This window comes from Labeo rohita, chromosome 25 (assembly GCF_022985175.1).
Source record: "Labeo rohita strain BAU-BD-2019 chromosome 25, IGBB_LRoh.1.0, whole genome shotgun sequence".
In the NCBI taxonomy this organism is placed as follows: Eukaryota; Metazoa; Chordata; class Actinopteri; order Cypriniformes; family Cyprinidae; genus Labeo; species Labeo rohita.
The window spans coordinates 8516209-8534957 of NC_066893.1; the positions used below are offsets into that span (position 1 = coordinate 8516209).

At 35.4% G+C, this 18749-nt stretch overlaps 1 protein-coding gene across 4 annotated transcripts in view; it reads right to left on the reverse strand.

Moving 5' to 3' along the window:
- The window catches only part of tln2b (talin 2b), a 218459-nt gene that overhangs the window by 22348 nt on the left and 177362 nt on the right, over positions 1-18749 (reverse strand). For all 4 annotated transcript variants that reach the window (XM_051099290.1, XM_051099291.1, XM_051099289.1 and 1 more), the window contains exons 38-47: positions 18237-18369; positions 15278-15379; positions 14689-14859; positions 14309-14455; positions 11780-11881; positions 11572-11691; positions 8536-8682; positions 2184-2350; positions 1914-2097; positions 1410-1535 (exon numbers count right to left, since the gene is read on the reverse strand). In XM_051099290.1, coding sequence (XP_050955247.1) covers positions 1410-1535; positions 1914-2097; positions 2184-2350; positions 8536-8682; positions 11572-11691; positions 11780-11881; positions 14309-14455; positions 14689-14859; positions 15278-15379; positions 18237-18369 — 1399 coding nt within the window. The remainder of the gene's footprint in view (positions 1-1409; positions 1536-1913; positions 2098-2183; positions 2351-8535; positions 8683-11571; positions 11692-11779; positions 11882-14308; positions 14456-14688; positions 14860-15277; positions 15380-18236; positions 18370-18749) is intronic.

Here is an 18749-nt window from a genome sequence, read left to right on the forward strand (position 1 = left end):
ATGAATGAGCACATGTTGAAAATGAAAGCGCTGAATTTAATTCTCTCTGTTTTGTCTGTGCTCATCATTACTCTCATGAAGTCAGAGTCGGCTAAAATAATCCGTCAAGCCCTGTCCCAATAAAGACTTAACTTTGCCTGAATTAAATAACACAGCCATGAATGAGCGCATGTTGGAAATAAAAGCGCTTAATTTAATTCTCTCTGTTGTGTATATCATTAATCTCGTGCAGTTGCTTTCATTCTGCTGTTCGCTCACCGGGTTGATGCTCAGGAAATGTTCCAGCAAAGCCACCGCATGTAACTTTTAACAAGATTCACTGTTTAAAACACCCTAAATTATATTAACATTTATTATAAAACCATTATTTCACTAATACACATCTTAAAATATATAAAGCTCTATGGAAATTAATTATTATCTCTGCAAGCGATCGCAATTTGAGTATAGTTCTGTGTAAACATCGCTTTGTCAGAATCTAGAACAAAATATAAGTGATTCTGATATAACATACCAGTTTAGAAATTAAATAAAACGTGATGTTTTGCTATATTCCAATATTTCAGAGAATATTATTCAGTGAATTAACATTATCCAGTGAGCTATTCTTCATTCTTTATATTAAACAGCTTATAAACCTACTAAAACGGTAGTTTAAAATGAAGTTGATATGACTCCTGTCTTTTATTTATTTTCTCTGATGCATTTTATAAATAAAAAAAAATTATAAATAAAAAGTTTTTATTGTTGCCATATGAAGATTAAGGAGAAAAAAATCTAAGTGAGCTATGGATTTACTTCACTCAGTCATTTATTTACTTTATAACAGTAAATAAATATCAGTTCTGCATATCGGTTATCGGGCACAAACATGGAAATAATCGGTATCGGTTATAAAAAAAAATCAATATCGGTCGATCACTATAGAGAATGCTTGAAAAATGTGTGGTACACATCAAATTTCTGTTTAAACAAGCCTGGAGATAGTTCTATCACTTCATTACATAAATTGTGTGCACTTATTTACAGCGCAACGGCCCTTTTAGGTTTACAAAATGAATCAATATTGCCATGTAGCAAATCATACATGGCATTGGAGAGAAGACAGAAAAATGAGGAAGGGAAGGAAGCAGTCCGTATGCTGTACACACGCACACAGCATGGTTTTGTACCCTGCAGTGTGGCCACTGAGTCACTCATATACACACTATGATCACTGTAAGATACGGTTTGATTTGTGGCCACACACCAAGATGACAGCGAGCAAAGACAGCACCCAGCCAAGAAAATAAGAGACAGGGCCAGCTGCTAGACAGGCGTACACACATACACACACAAGGATAGTCATCAAAACAAGATATGATCTTCACAAAGTCGCATAATACCTTACGGACACGCATACAACATACCTTGGCGGCACTTTTCAGCTGATACATGGACGGATCGTCTGCCGCCTTGCCCGCGGCACATTTAGTGGCACTAATCAGCTCAGCCAAAGCTTTAGCGACGTCTCTGACTGCATTTATCAGTACAACCTGAAAGAGACAGAGAGAAGGTTTTATCACAACCACCTTTAGTCATGATATGCCACACTGGCTTAATGCGTCGCACTCCTCCAGGGGTGCAGTTCTTTAACCACCTGTTTAATACCATATAATACATTATGATTTATTAATCCTCAATGGCTAAATTAGATTTCATGATACATGCCATTGGCTGTTAGAGTGAGTCAGAGAGTGTCTGCACCCAAACGTCGAGACATTTGAGAGGAGAGCTAATGATATTCTCATTACACTGAGTCAGGGTGTGAAAAAGGATAAATATAGTCTAGGATAAAAATATAGGAGCAGACAGAATTAGACCAAATGGCTGCTGAAATTCATGTGATGAAAAAGACAGATATGAAGATGCACCTGTGTCTCGGGGTCCTCGGAGCCCATGCTCGCAGCGCCCAGTTTGACCACGTCAGTGAGCTGTGTGATGGTTTTGGCAGAGGACTGGGCCGCCTGGGCTAGTTTGTCCTGGCTCGATGCAGCACCAGACACGAGCAGCTTGGTGTCCTCCACCAAAGCTTTGGCGGTTTTCAATATGTTCTCTCTGAAGTGTGCAGAAACAAATATGCGTCAGATAGCACAACAGTCAGCCAAGTTTAAGAAATACATGAATGTTCTATTAGGCTTCACCTATGGTCTGCGAAAGACTCTTCGTTCTCAGCGTTGAGCGTGCCGGCGGAGGCGAACATGATGGTGGTGTCTAGATCAGCGATGATGCCGGAAACAGAACTGGCTGCCGTTATGCAGGCTTGAGTTCCTTTATTACCGGCCTGCAGAGCTGACAACACCATGGACACCTGCAGCAGAGAGTGAATCACACTTCATTATAAACTCCATAGGCAGAGTTGGGAGGCTTTCCAAGACTGTAGCACATTTAATGGGCACTAATAATAAAATAAATATAATTTATTTTATATTAAATGTATTGAAATTAAACTGATAGATTTATTCACTAATAATAATAATAATAATAATAATGTAATATTTTAAAAAATAATACAATAATATTTTATTATTATTACTATTAATATTTTGTCAGGTTTTGAATGTTATGTACTAAATTGTTTAATTCTAAATACATATAGTATATTGTACTGTAATTATAAAAAAATATTTTAAAAGGTTGTTTAATATAATTACATAATTTAAATAAATAGATTATATAAATAGATAATACTTAGATTATATAAATAGATGGCATTTAATAATAGACGAGAAATATTATACAAACAAACTATAATACATATTATAAAACAATATTCTTATATTATAATAGTATTTTTAATAATAATAATAATTATAATAATAAGTTATTATCATTATAAACAATAATAACAATATTTAATATTTTTTAATAATAACAATATTTGTAATAATAATAATAATAATAATAATATCAATATTAAAATAATAGAATATTTGCATATATCATATTATTTTTCATTATTATTAATATTAATAATAATATTTTGTAAGGTTTTGATTGTTATATACTTTAAACTGTTCAATTATAAAGACACAGTATACTGTAATTATAAATAATTCTAATTATATTAAACAAAAAGTTGTTTATATACATAATTTAAATAAATAGATTATATTAAATAGGTAACATAACATTTAGATTATATAAACAGATGATAATAATATTTAATATTCTTAATAACAAATAACAATAATTAAAAAAAAATGGTGAAATATATTGTAATTATTATAATTTAAATAGTTTAGTTAGAAATCCATACATTTATAAACACTTTTAGAACGATAATATATTATAATTACATAATTTAAAGAAATAGTTCAATAATATAATATAATATAATTATATTGAGGAAACAATAATAATTTTATATTTTGTTTGATATATCATAATTATGCAATTTAAATATCTGAGTTAGAAATACATATGCATTTCTAATTATTATTTAAATTATGTAATTATAATACATAATTTTATAACATTTGGTTTAATATATTATAATAATATTATAAATATATAACATGTATATATAATTACATAATAATATAGTAATATAACATTATATAAAATACATAATATATAAAATATGATGTACTTCTAATTACTATTCAAATTATGTAATAATAATATACTAAACAAAATGTCAAAATGATTAGTGTTATTTGTTAATAAATATTATATATTATATTATATATTATTACCATTTAAAGTATGTAACTATTAAATATCCCTTTGAGAACTTGTTTATTATTATAATACAATACAATATAATATGCATTTCTATTTTTTTAACAATAAATAAATATAATATAAGGTTCAGAAGGTTTTTTAATATAATTACATAATTTATAGTTTAATTACATGCATACAATAATGGTATTGTTATTTGTTAATAAATATATATTACATTAAACTATTTATTAAAAATATGTAATATATTAAATCTCCTTTTAAACTTATTAATGTAATACAATACAATATTTCTAATTAAATTATTTTAATCGCATAATTATTATATTTTAAAAAATAATGATTTTTAAAAGGTTGTTTAATATATTATAATAACAATTTTGAAAAAAACTACAATAAACAAATTAAATTAAATAAAAAAAAATAAATGTTTCAACAATCTACAATAGATGCAATATAAACTGGTCTTAGATCTGTATAAACACAACTGCTTTTGCCATCAACATCAGATAGAGACAAATACTGAGTGATAGCCTCTGACAAGCAACTGAAAGAAAGATGGACAAGTCCATTAAAGCGAGACTATTACACTAACACTTTCAGAGAGCGAGTGAGAGAGACAGAGACATCTAGAGACGATGGAGTTTTCTTCACGAGTAGATGAAGAGCCATAGGGGAGGCATTCGAATGCAACCATCTCCATTCACATTTAATACAGAAACAATTGCAGGCAGAGCTAAGGTTTGAACTGAACGAGGCCTTGTGGGGGACGTGGACACATTTAACAGAGCTCATTTAAAGCAGCGAGGGGTCACAGCGCCACCACAGCGGGACAGACTGACTCCAGCTACTGAGATGTAATCAAAGACAATATGACACACTGTCATCTGCTCTATACAATCTCAATTGGGTTTCCGGCTTCCGTTCCCACAATGGTAGAAAAACAGCTGGAACATATAGAATGAAAAGTGTAATCACTGAAATAAGCAGGTGACTCTCATTGTGCCTGTCTATGTTGAGAGTGTTGCTAGGGTGTTGCAATGTGGTTACTATGGTGTTGTCAGTGGTTCTGTGGCTATTGCTATGTGCCTGATATGCTGTAGCTAGTTTAGTTGAAAGGGTGTTGCATTGTAATTACTAGGCAGTTGTGGAGGGTAGCAAGAGTGTTGTTATGCCATTGCTAGGGTGTTGTGGGGTGGTTGAACGGATGTTGCTATGCTTGTCAGGACTCCGCAGGCTTTGTATGTCTGTTTGTGTTTATGGTTGTCGTGTGTCTGGTGGCTTTTGTTTTGTTTGCCATGTGTTCCTTTGTTTGTCATGTCTTGGACCTGCCCCCTCATTTCATTTTAGTCTACTTGCCTCACCTGTCGTTGCTCGTTATCCTGCTCATTGATTGCTCTACTTATTCCTTTTGTGTGTATTGTTCTGTGCCAGATTGTTGTTTGCTCTTGAGCGCTTAGCATTAAGTTGTTTTTTTTCTCTTGTAAGTTTGTCCAGTTTGTTTTTTTTTTCTGTTGGCTCCAGGATTCTCTGCCTGTCATGTCCTCCTTCTCTGTCAACCCCTTGCCAGGCTTCATCTATCCAATTTGTGCTCCTGGCTAGCCTGGGATACTGAGGTTTCGTCTTCAGATCTGGACCTTTTGGATTTGTCATTTGGATCTTCCTCCTACCTGACTCTGGCCTTCCAAGCCCGTGCACCTGTTTGTTCCTGAAAATTTCATCTTGTTACCTCTGCCACTGTGAGGGTTGCAGTGGCCTGGTCTACTTCTCTCATTTTCTGGTACTGACTGCCCAACTGGTTTTGAACTCTGCCTGTCCTGACTTCAGCAGCAGCCTGCACCTATGTGGTTTTGCCTCCAAGATTCTCCTGTCATTTTGTGATTGTGGCTAGGCTGAGGATCCTGCCATTCTGAGACTGTTGCTTGGCTGAGGATTAATTTTTTGACTATTTTGGGCTGTTTTTTGTTAAATTTGCTTTTTTCAAATAAACTCATAACCTTCACCTGCATTTTCTGGTTCTCTCTCTGTTAGTGCCCGTGACAATGCTATTACTAATGTGTCGTCATTAATCTAAAGGGTGTTGCTATGCTATTTGAGTGTTGTTGGTAGTTGCCAGTGTGTTGATAGGGTGTCGTGGGTAGTCAACAAAGTGTTGCGGGTGTTTGCTTGGGTGTTGTTATGCTACTACTAAGGTGTTGTCAGTAAACAATCAGATGTTGCTATGCTATTTTTAGGGTGTTGTTGGTGGTTGCCAGTGTGTTGCTGGGGTGTTGTGGGTAGTCGACAGGGTGATGCCATTTTATTGCTTGAGTGATGTGGGTGGTTGCACAGGTGTTGCTATGCTATTACTAAGGTGTCGTCAGTAATCAATAAGATGTTGCTATGCTATTTTTTAAGATGTTGTTGGTGGTTGTCAGTGTGTTGCTAGGATGTTGTGGGTAGTTGACAGGGTGTTGAGGGGGGTTGCATGCTGTTATGCTATTACTAATGTAATCAGTAATTATGGTGTTGCTATGCGTTTTTTAGGATGTGGTTGGTGGTTATTAGCATGTTGCTAGGGTGTCGTGGGTAGTTGAACGGGTGTTGAGGGGCTTTGCATGTTGTTATGCTATTACTAAGGTGTCGTCAGTAATCAGGGTGTTGCTTGGGTGTTGTGGGTAGCAAAAAGCGTGTTGGGGGGGTGCATGCTGTGATGCTATTACTAAGGTGTTGTCAGTAATTAGGGTGTTGCTAGGGTGTCTTGGATAGTCAAACAGGTGTTGAGGGGGTTTGGACACTGTTATGCTATTACTAAGGTGTTGTCAGTAATCAGGGTGTTGCTATGCTATTTTTTAAGGTGTTGGTGGTTATCAGTGTTGCTAGGGTGTTGTTGGTGGTTATCAGTGTGTCGTGGATAGTCGAACAGGTGTTGAGGCGGTTTGCATGCTGTTATGCTATTACTAAGGTGTTGTCAGTAATCAGGGTGCTGCTATGCTATTATTTTAAGGTGTTGTTGGTGGTTATCAGTGTGTTGCTAGGGTGTCGTGGACAGTCGAATGGGTGTTGAGGGGTTTGCATGCTGTTATGCTATAACTAAAGTGTTGTCAGTAATCAGGGTGTTACTAGGGCGTCATGGGTGGTCGAACGTGTGTTGAGGGGGTCTGCACACTGTTATGCTATTACTAACGTGTTGTTGGTGGTTATCAGTGTTGCTAGGGTGTTGTTGGTGGTTATCAGTGTATTGCTAGGGTGTTGTGGGTAGTCGAACGGGTGTTGAGGGGCTATTACTAACGTAATCAGTAATCAGGGTGTTGCTATGCTATTTTTTAGGATGTCGTTGGTGGTTATTAGCATGTTGCTAGGGTGTCGTGGGTAGTTGAATGGGTGTTGAGGGGCTTTGCACGCTGTTAAGCTATTACTAAGGTGTCGTCAGTAATCAGGATGTTGCTTGGGTGTTGTGGGGGGGGTGTTTGTGTTGGTGGTAGCCAGTGTTTTACTAGGGTGTTGTGGGTAGTCTGCAGGGTTTTGCAGGTGGTTGCATGGGTGTTGTTATGCTATTACTAAGGTGTCATTAGTAATCAATAGGGTGTTGCTATGATATTTTTCAGAGTGTTGGTGGTAGTCAGTGAGTTGTTAGGGTGTTAAGGATAGTCGACATGGTGATGTTATGCTATTGCTATGGTGTTGTGGGTGGTTGCATTGGTGTTTCTATGTTATCAGTAAGGTGTCATCAGTAATCAACAGGGCGTTCCTATGCTATTTTTAGGGTGTCGTTGCTATGTTATTGCCAGGGGGTTGTGGGTGGTTGCATGCAATGCTATTACTAAGGTGTCATCTGTAATCAACAAGGTGTTGCTATATTATTTTTAGAGAGTTGTTGGTGGTAACCAGTGTGTTGCTAAGGTGTTGTGGGTAATCGACAGGGTGACGTTATGCTATTGCTTAGGTGTTGTGGGTGGTTGCACAGGTGTTTCTATGCTAATACTAAGAGGTGTTTGTCAATAACCAACCGGGTTGTTGCTATGCTATTGTTAGGGTGTTTTTGGTGGTTGTCAATGTGTTGCTAGGGTGTCGTGGGTAGTGTGTTACTAGGGTGTCGTGGATAGTCAGCGGGGTTTTGCGGGTGTTGTCATGCTATTACTAAGGTGTAATCAATATCAATCAGTAATCAATAGGGTGTTGCTATGATATTTTTAGGGTGTTGTTAGCAGTTGAAAATGTGTTGCTAGGGTGTCGTGGACAGTTGACAGGGTGCATTGTTACTGCTAGGGTGTTGTGGGTGGTTGCATAGGTGTTTCTATGCTAATACTAAGAGGTTTTGTCAATAATAAACTGGGTTGTTGCTATGCTATTTTTAGGGTGTTTTTTGTGGTTGCCAATGTGTTGCTAGGGTGTTGACACGGTGTTGCTGTGTTATTGATGAAGTGTTGTGGGTGGTTGCATGGGTGTTGATATGCAATTACTAAGGTGTTGTCAGTAATCAACAGGGTGTTGTTGGTGGTTGCAAATGTGTTGCTAGGGTGTTGTGGGTAGGTGACAGGGTGTTGCTTCGTTATTGGTAGTGTGTTGTGGTTGGTAGCATTCCCCTCTAAACTCCCTATGATATTCTGGCCACTACGTCAGACTTTAGTCCCTCCTTCAATACAAGTTTTAGTATAACTTTTGTTGTTCACAATGTGAATAAGAGCCTTAGCATAACTCTAAATAAATCAGCTGTATTTTAAAAGTGTACTCAGAAGAATTTTCTAACACGATTAAAAGCTGAAAGAAACAAAGTAACGCAGCAAGCGCACAGAATGAACAGCTTCCCACAATCTTGAGTGATCCTACCTTCTCAGTGACGGCTCGGGCATACTCGATCAGCTCTCTCTTGGTGAAACTGTCCGTCGGGCTCATCTGCAGGGCTCCGGCCTTCTGGACCAGATAGATGCAGCCGTGACCCAACTCTTGCACCCGAGTCTTGATCTGAGATCCCACCTGGAAAAACAGCCAAGATATCAAGTTTAAGACAGAGCTGGCATCCCAGTCAGACTGAATCTGGGTCTAAATCTGAATGTAATCGTGCTCTGCGACTGCTCTAAAAGCCACTGCCTCCGTTCAACAAAGCTCTATCCAATAATTAAGAAGTGATTGTGACGGCCTTTGAGGGGGCCCGACAGCACTGTATGTTCATTACCTGACACACAGATCCATGGGTGGGCGGCTCTTCATTATGAATATCACAACGGGCTTTTAAGGCTTGTGGGGGTGCACGGTTGCTATGGTAACGACCGCTTATGTAAAAACGCTAGTGAAGAGAGAGCTGGTGACTACCGCGTCCACATGTCGGCTTCCTTTTTTCAAATGTGGAGAGAGCAAAGGTGTGAAATGTGTCGGCTGGTGTTCGCACCTTCGTTCACAGGCTTAACACCATGCAAAATGGAAGTATAAGGTTTGCTGTATGACACTGACCAAGTTGCATGTGTTTGCACTAAATAAGAAGGTGTGAATTATTATATTTGTGGAATTATTATATTTAAGTGGTTATGGCAATTGAGAGTAAATAATGACTACGGTTTTTAGGAAATGTCTACAGTTGAGGTCAAAAGTTTACATACACTGCAAAATGTTGTTTTACCAAAATATGAGGGATTATACGAAATGCATGTTATTTTTTATGTAGCACTGACTTGAATAAGATATTTCACATAAAAGACATTTACATATAGTCCACAAGAGAAAATAATAGTTGAACCTTTTCCAACAATGTCTGTGTAATTTTGAGATCCATCTTTTCACACTGAGGACAACTGAGGGACTCATATGCAATTATTACAGAAGGTTTAAACGCTCACTGATGCTTCAGAAGGAAAAACAATGCATTAAAAGCCAGGGGGGTGAAAACTTTTGAACAGAATGAAGATGTGGACATTTTTCTTATTTTGCCTAAACATCATATTTTTTTTCATTTAGCACTGCCCTTCAGAAGCTACAGAAGATGTTTCCTAAAAGACAAAATAAGCAAAATTTACCCTGATCTTTAAATTCAAAAAGTTTTCACCCCTTGCTCTTAAAGGGGTCATCGGATGCAAAGTTTTCATGCTGTTTGAACATTAATGTGTGTTGGCAGTGTATGTACAAATCTACCCTATAATGATAAAAATCCATGCAGTGGTTTTTAATTAATCTGTAAAAATAATATCTCCTTTTTCAAATCGAGCCATTCTCAGATGCCTGTCGTTGTGGCGTCACACCCGCAGAGGCCGCTCCCACGATAGTTGATTGACATGAGCGTCTTACCTCAGATCAGCTGTAACAGTCCAACCTCCATTGTTTCGATGCTGGAGCAGGGATGTAAGTTACACAAGAATATCTCCAATTGAGCGATTGAGGTGTTGTGTTGCTGGATGTAATAATGAACATAGTGGTCGTTTTTTAACCAAAGTGTATTATAGACTTTTCATTAAGACCCTAAAGAATCATATCAACTTGTGGAATATGGGCATCCGATGACCCCTTTAATGCATTGTTTTTCCTTCTGAAGCATGAAGGATTTTCCTGAAGAACAGCAGGCAGTTTAACTGTTCAAGACCAACAAGAGACTCTTGAACAACTATCACTAAACAAATAAACAGCAGTGGATCACTCAGGTAACAACACAGTATTAAGAATCAAGTGTATGCAAACTTTGCAAATGTCTTTTATGTGAAATATCTTAATCAGGTCATTTTGTATAATTCCTCTTGTTTTTGCAGATGTTTATGTAAAATATTGACCTCAACTGTATTCCTCACACAAATCTATTAAATGTCTTCAGAAGACATGCAATATAGTAAACAAGTGCCATTAAGATGGCTTGAATGTTTTTTTCAAAGTAAAAAGCAAAATACAGGTGAGATCTGAGAGTAAATAAAGACCAAGTTGGTCAAAAAGTTATTTTATTTTTATCCTTGTAGTTAATCTACAAATACTTGTTTCTTATTCATTTTAAGGTGCTGATTCCAAAAATAGTGTCTGTTTTGCTGTAGTATGTCACGATTTTGCACAAAACATGAATTTCTGTCAGCATGACAGCCTGTTGCACTTCTAGCGTCCTGAGTTTGAGTCCCACTCTCTCTTCTCCTGTCAACATACTGTCCTATTATAAAGGCAAAAATGCCAAAAAAATAAATCCTTAAAAAGAGAGATGCACTTTGTAGCTTTTTTGCTTTCAACAACTACTTGTAAGGCTTGTAACTGCTTGAAATCTTGTATTATCCCTTCAACACCAGAAAAACTGCCACAAAGACATGATTCATATCTTCCTTTGAGCCAGGTTACAACTATTTTTCAAATCTCAATATTTTATGCCAGATTGCTGCGTTTTCCACTCTTTTGCAGATTGTCAGTTAAATGACACATTTTGAATACCTCTTTTTGTCATTAAAAATAAATCTTTTGAAACTGCTTTTTTGATAGATGAAAAATCCTTCATTCTTATTTTGTGAAAAAAAAAACTATGTAAGTGAAAGCTTTTACTGATATTTCTGAACTAAGTATCATTAAGTATCATTATGCTTTTCTTTTGCAAATCAGCAAATCCTTTTTGCAAGATTCATGGCTGTGTAATAATAATAATGCAAAGTCATATGAACTAAATTTTATTTTTTTCAGAGGTCAATAGCATCAAAAAGAGCATTCTGGACTTCTAAAGTTTTTGTTTTTCACTGAAGAAAACCGTAAGAGCCTAACTGAGCTAATTCAGATTCATTTTTTAGTGATCTGTGTCCTTTAAGTCTCGAGTTTATGTGAGGCCATCTGCGCGTCCATTAGCGTGTCTGTAAATGTGCATTTCTCAGATCATTGCTCTGGTGGGGGTAGAGACACACTTGCTGGACTGATCCTCACCTCCTCTGGCTCAGCAGTGGCAGCTGCCAGACGGCCTTGTTGTGCCAGCTGGCTGTAATCCACCGTCACCTGAGACGCCAGTCCCCCCAGCTCCTCCGGACATGTCACCGACTTCGTCATCTACGGTCACATAACACAAGTATAAGCTGTGATACGATGACTAAAAGATACGAGAGGATGTTGAAGTATTTTGAGTGAGCATCCTCACCATTTCCTGTGCAGTAATGGCGATGGCTTTTGAAAACTTCACCATGGTGGTCTGGTAATCCACAAAAGTGCCGTCAGGCTCAGGCGGCGTTCCTTCATCCATCTGTGAAGTAAAGAGACCCGGATAACAGTGATGTAATGCTGGATCCAGGCCTAATACAAATTACCGTCTTCGCGTGGTTCATGTGCGCGACGCTGCGATCATTCCCGCAGAAAATGATCGGACTGCAGATATTCAATTGGCTGCCATTGTCTTCAACCGTGAGTCATGACAGTATAATGAAAGATTGCGTGCATCCAGAGCAGATAAATGGAGATGTTGTGCCAATTCAGTCTAATAATGAGATACAGAGGCAGCTGTAGTATCTGTGACACATTTACATATGAGAGTGCCAGATAGAGATGACTTTGAGCAGATGAAGTATTCTACAGATGTCTAAAAAAAAAATTATATATATATATATATATATATATATATATATATATATATATATATATATATATATATACACACACACTTAAATTTACCCAGTTACTTTAATATTAATCAATATTTTAAACTGTTGCCAATAACAGTAGACTGTTTAAAATTGTATCTAAATTACACATGTAAAACAGAAGCTCACAGCATTGCAATATTATGACAAAAATCATTATTGTAGATTATTGCTCTTTATAGTGTAAAAATGATTATTAATATGGATATAGTAAACAATATAAACCTTTTCTGGCACATCACATTCTGGCTTCATAGACAAACATGTCGGTCCATGACGTTAGCCAAGTCTAGCACAAGTTATGCAAAAACTCCCATTGTAATAATTAATTGTGCAGGGGCATTTTTTGCCCCTTTGTCTTGAATTTATGGGGCATTTTTGTTCATTTTGGTGGCATTTTTGGTGGCACAAGCTCTTGTTAATTTCTGACCGTGATATATATACACTACCGTCAAAAGTTTTTGAACGGTTTAATGTTTGGTTGTTTTTTTTTTAAGGTCTCAGTCTCTTCTGCTCACCAAGCCTGCATTTATTTAATCCAAAGTACAGCAAAAACAGTACAATTTCGAAATATTTTTACTATTTAAAATAACTGTTTTCTGTCTGAATATATTTCAAAATATAATTTATTCCTGTGATTTCAAAGCTGAATTTTTGGCATCATTACTCCAGTCTTCAGTGTCACGTGATCCTTCCGAAATCATTCTAATATGCTGATTTGCTGCCCAAAAACATTTATTATTGTTATTATTATGTTGAAAACAGCTGAGTTGAATTTTTTCAGGTTTCTTTGACGAATAGAAGGTTCAGAGAAACAGAATTTATCTGAAATAGAAATATTTTGTAACATTATAGATGTCGTTTTCAATTTAAAGCATCCATGCTAAATAAAAATTTTAGTAAATATTAATTTTTAATGCTACAAAAGCTTATTTTAGATAAATGCTGATCTTTGGATCTTTCTATTCATCAAAGAATCCTGAAAAAAATTACTCAACTGTTTTAAATATTGATATTAATAATAATAAAAATGTTTCTAATGTTTCAAATCAGCACATTAGAATGATTTCTGAAGAATTATGTGACAGGAATTTGATCACAGGAATAAATCACATTTTAAAATATATTCAAATATAAAGCAGTTATTTTAAATAGTAAAAATATTTCACAATATTACTGCCTTTGCTGTATTTTGGATCAAATAAACGCAGGCTTAGTGAGCAAAAAGAGACTTCTTTAAAAACAGTAAAAATCTTCAAAAGCATTTGTTTATTTTATTATTTTTTATATTTTTAATAATTAATAATTTATAAGATTAATGTATTATTTTATCATTTTTATAAATGATATGTTTAGTAGTAATTAATCAACATATATTACATTATATGAGAAACCTTTTATTTTAATTAAATTTTTTTTTATTGTATTTTGTAAATAAATAAATATTTATTTTACTGTTTTGGTCAAATAGCTCTTTTATTATTAATATACAGGCCTACTTATTTATATAAATTAATATATAATAATAATTTCATACACACTTTCATATACTAATACTAATAATAAAAATAATAATAATAATTATTACTATTTTTATAGGGATAATTAGTATAGTGAATAACATTACTGGTTTAAAGATAAAAACGTTAATATAAATATCATATGTAATGTCAATTAAACAGTTTAGTAGCCATTACAAAACATTTAAATATGACTGATCAAATACGACTGTGAATGAGTTTATGTTTTTGTATTTAAATGGTCATGATATACACATGCAGTTGACATTTCAGAGTAAATAATCTATAATATATAATAATTTTCTTTGTACAGCTAATTTTATTTTAATTATAATAATAATAGTCACAATAGTCAATAATAATCATCATCATCTTATAGGAATTATTGGAATTAATAAGTGAAAAAAACTAGTTATACAGTTTACTGGCTTTAGGATTTTAGCTGATCTCGTAATATTAGCAATGGATTTGCAAAAAGAGTCATCCAGTAATTTTCAATGTAGAGTAACTAACCCGTCCGATAGACTCGGCAATGGACTCCACCATGCCGCCCACCATCCCGCCCTCACTGGCTGCCTCATTTAATGTCACCATGATGTCATCAACAGCTTCCTTCATCAGCTGGGCCGCCTCAGCTATCGCATCATGGGTGTGGGTCGCCTGCAATAACAAAAAACTTAGTGGCTGATGGGATAAAGATGGCCAACACAGACCCATTAGCACCACTTCATCAACATACACATAATAAAAGTCTATTGTTTCCAGCCAGAAGCTCTGGGAATGCACCATCAGATGCTACAGGTTGCAAATCTGCAGGTGGTTTCAGAACATGAAGCTTTTTTTCATAAAAACGCCCCCATGTGTTTTTGTTGTTATTTCCACATGTGTAATACCTTAGGGTTTCCCCCGCCCTCTTTGGCAGCGTAGAGCATCTGTAGAGCAGATTCAAACAGCGTTTTGGTTTGATCCAAGATGTTCATCTGCTGCTGGTGGTCGGCATGTTTAGACGCCAGTCCCACCGACGCCACAATCACTGGCTCAAAGTAACTCGCTAACTGAGTCACCTGGGGGAGAAAAAAAACATGTGTCAAGACTATCTGGCATTCAAACATACAGTTTCCTGTATATGTTTCAGGCGAGAGTGACGTATAGAGGGAACTGATACAACTTTATTTTCCAGCTATTTTTTTCAACTGACAAGCCGACAAACACTTTAGACAGGAGGCATCAATCTTGCTCCAAACAAACAAAGCTGGATTTAATTAAAACAGGTTTAGACAAAGGTATTTTTAGACATCCAGTCACAATGTGATCATGATGTTTATTTGAGTGGCACACAGAGAAGACGTAATATACTGAAGCATGAAGAAGGACAAGGTTGTTGATCCAGGAACATTTCGTACTTGTGTAAAGCATTTGGACACTCAAGGATTCGCTACAGCGGTAACATATTTGCTCTTCAATGTTTGATGTCTCCGTTACCTTGTGTCCGAGCTGAGCCGCTTCTCCTCGCGCTGCAGTGGAGATGGGGTCAATGAGGTGGCCGATCTCCTGCACGGCGGACGTCAGCTGCTCCTGTAAAGCCTAATGTGGGCAGAGTCACATTAGCATTACCTCAAACACTGATGCTACTATTTATAATACTAGCACTAAGGTTAAAGTGGGTATATAATATGAAAAAAAAATCAATTCGCTCTTTTGAAATCAAAGTGCGACCTTTATCAAAAGACCAAGCTTCAAAAAAAATATTCAACAATCATCACAGTAACTATTAACATTAATAGCCAGTTTTCCACAACTTGGTATTCTGTACTGGTCCCATTTTAGGGACCAATTCTCACTATTAATTAGTTGCTTATTAGCATGCATATTAATAGCATATTGGCTGTTTATTAGTACTTATAAAGCACATATTAATGCCTTATTTTGCCAGACTATATTTTAGATCCCTTAGACTTACCCCATACCAAAACTTAACAACTACTTTAAGTATTAAAGGCACAAATGTAAGTTTTTGCTGCTAGAGGGAGCATATTAAAAACAAACAACGAAACAAAGGCGTAGTTTGATGATTGCAGTGATTGCTAATGAAGGGCGAGTGTGATAAATGGCTCGAAAGCAGCGGAGCTTTTATTATGCCACAGTCAAGCGCTTCCGCTCCTTCAGGTCAGAAAAGCAGTGCTGTTTTATCACTCTAGATACATTTGAGTGTTTTGAAAAGTTCTGTTATAATGGTACTCTGTGCGTTTGTCACCTGTCTAATAAAATGCACAACATTTTAAAGTGTCTTTGGGGTTTCCATGTTTTCTACAAAATAAAACCAGAAAATCGAGGGTGTATGAAGTCATCGGCACACGTTGTTTCACTAGTTAAAATTGCTGTTTTCTCTGGATTTAAACATTCTTCAAAACATTTGGGATAATGTAAGTAGATAACTCTGCAAAACATACAACACTGTTGTAGTGTTTTTTGGATATTTTAATCAAAAAATCTTACATAGTGTGCCTTTAATAAGCAGCAAATTAGGAGTTTATTGAGTTTATAGGCAAAAACCATATCTAATAATTAGTTAATAATTAGAATTGGTCCCTAAACTAAAGTGTGACCCTTAAAGATACAGTATCAAATTTTAAACTATTAAAGGTACAAAAAACCCTCCTTGATTCTGAGGGTGGACACTGAAATAAAAACTATATTAAAATGTAGAAAAACTGATATTAAAAAGTAACAAAATTGCCCTCTTTAACAATAATATAATCTTTTTTTTTTTTTTTTTTTAACAAACGAAAACAATTATTAATCCCCAAAAGGCATTTTGATACAAATCTAAAAAGGTTGCTATTGTTAAAAGAATATAAAGAAAATATTAGATGAAAACCTTAAACTTTAAAAATTAGAAATGTTTCCTTGGCAACTAACTGAAATAAAATATACAAAAACGAATAAAAATGGAAAGCTAAATACAAATCCAATAAATAAATATATATTTTAAAATGTAATTTAAAATAAAATAAAATTAAAGTTAAATGAGACAAAAAATTTAAAATGACAAAAGCACATAAAATTAATAAAACGCAAAGTAAATTTAAAATGCAAACTGAATATATAAAAATAAAGGTACTTCAAATTATTCATACTATTAAATGATCTAAATCTTGAGTACTATATTGATTTATTCATTCATCAAAAAAAGATAAAAATAGATTACTTGTAAAATTGACAACTAAATACATAGATTTAAAAAATTATTTAACATTTAAAAATGTACTTCAATGCAACAATACAATAATACATTAATACCAAATTATTAAATGTCTTAAAATCCAGTTGAAAGTTCATTAGCTGCTCTGACATTTGAACTGTACAATGACATTTTAAACAAGACTTTTTAAAATGGATAAAGAAAACCAATTTATAGCATTTTAAAGCATTTTTATAGCTATTTAAATGTTCCATTTCAAAATTATTTGAAAAATGTAAATACTATTAATATTATAAATTCTATTTTTAAATAGCTATTTATTTGTTAAACTGAAAAGTAGTTTATGTACATACAACTTAATTTGTAAATAAATACACTGATAAATACATTTTTATCATTTTTGGTTACAGTTTATTTTGAGGTTTCCTTGATACAGTGTAATTATGCATTTAAGCACTGAGTATTATTTATGTACTTACATGTATTTACTATATGGTTAGGGTTAGGATTAGGGTTTGGCTTAGGGTTACTTGTATGTAACTACTGAAAATTAATTGTTATTATAATAGTTATTACATATGTGACCCTGGACCATAAAACCAGTCATAAGGGTCAGTTTTTTTAAACTGAGTTTTATACATCATCTGAAATAAATCAGATGAATAAACTGAATAAATGAGCTTTCCATTGATGTATGATTTGTTAGGATAGGATAATATTTGGCCAAGATGCAACTATCTGGAATCTGAGGGTGTAAAAATCAAATCAAAATACTGAGAAAACTGCCTTTAAAGATGTCCAAATAAAGTTCTTAGCAATGCATATTACTAATAAAGATTAAGTCTTGATATATTTACAGTGGGAACTTTACAAAATATCTTCATGGAACATGATCTTTACTTAATATCCTAATTATTTTTGGCATAAAAGAAAAATGGAGCATTTTGACCCATACAATGTATTGTTGGGTATTGCTACAAATACACCCGTGCTACTTACGACTGGTTTTGTGGTGCATGGTCACATATAACATTTTTAACAAGGACACCTAAAAATAAAGTGTTACCCATTTTATTAAGTAGCACTTAGCCCTCTATAGATTCATAACGCTTGGCTTCACAACACAAGCTGCTGCAGATATAACAGAAGTAACACTGCACCAGAGCAACATTAATGAAATGTAATGTTACTACACAGTGGCGGCAGGTATTGAAACAGACAGGCGTTTTATTGGTTTACCTCCAGGGAGATGTCGTCTCTGCGGGGCAGACTCTGACCCACGGCGGCGAGGGACACCTGCTCGATGTCCCTGATGCTCTTGTTGATGCTGTCGATGGACTGGTCACACTCCCGCTGCCCAGGGGCCTTGTCCCTATGACAACAGAGGAGCCGAGGTTGCTACAGGGTTGCCGTGGGGTGTTTTTCAGCTTAATTGAATTAGGTTTTTCAACTCGATCCGGATATTGTACATTACGGTATCATAAAACAGGAGAGTCAGCGCAGACGTGGGTGTTTTTGCTCACATACACACACACAGAGGTCTGGCTGAGCTCCAGTTCTGATTGGTTGATCTGGGAGGACAGTGTGTGGAAGGCAGCCAGGTGGGCAGCGAGCCGAGCCGCTGTTCCTGCTACTGCTGAGAGCGTTACAGTTGAGAAGGCACAGTCACTGATCTAAGACCAGGACGTCCGTACACACTCTGTGCAGAAGCGTGGATGAGTGTCTGATCTGTATTCAGTCTCCTCAAGCTAC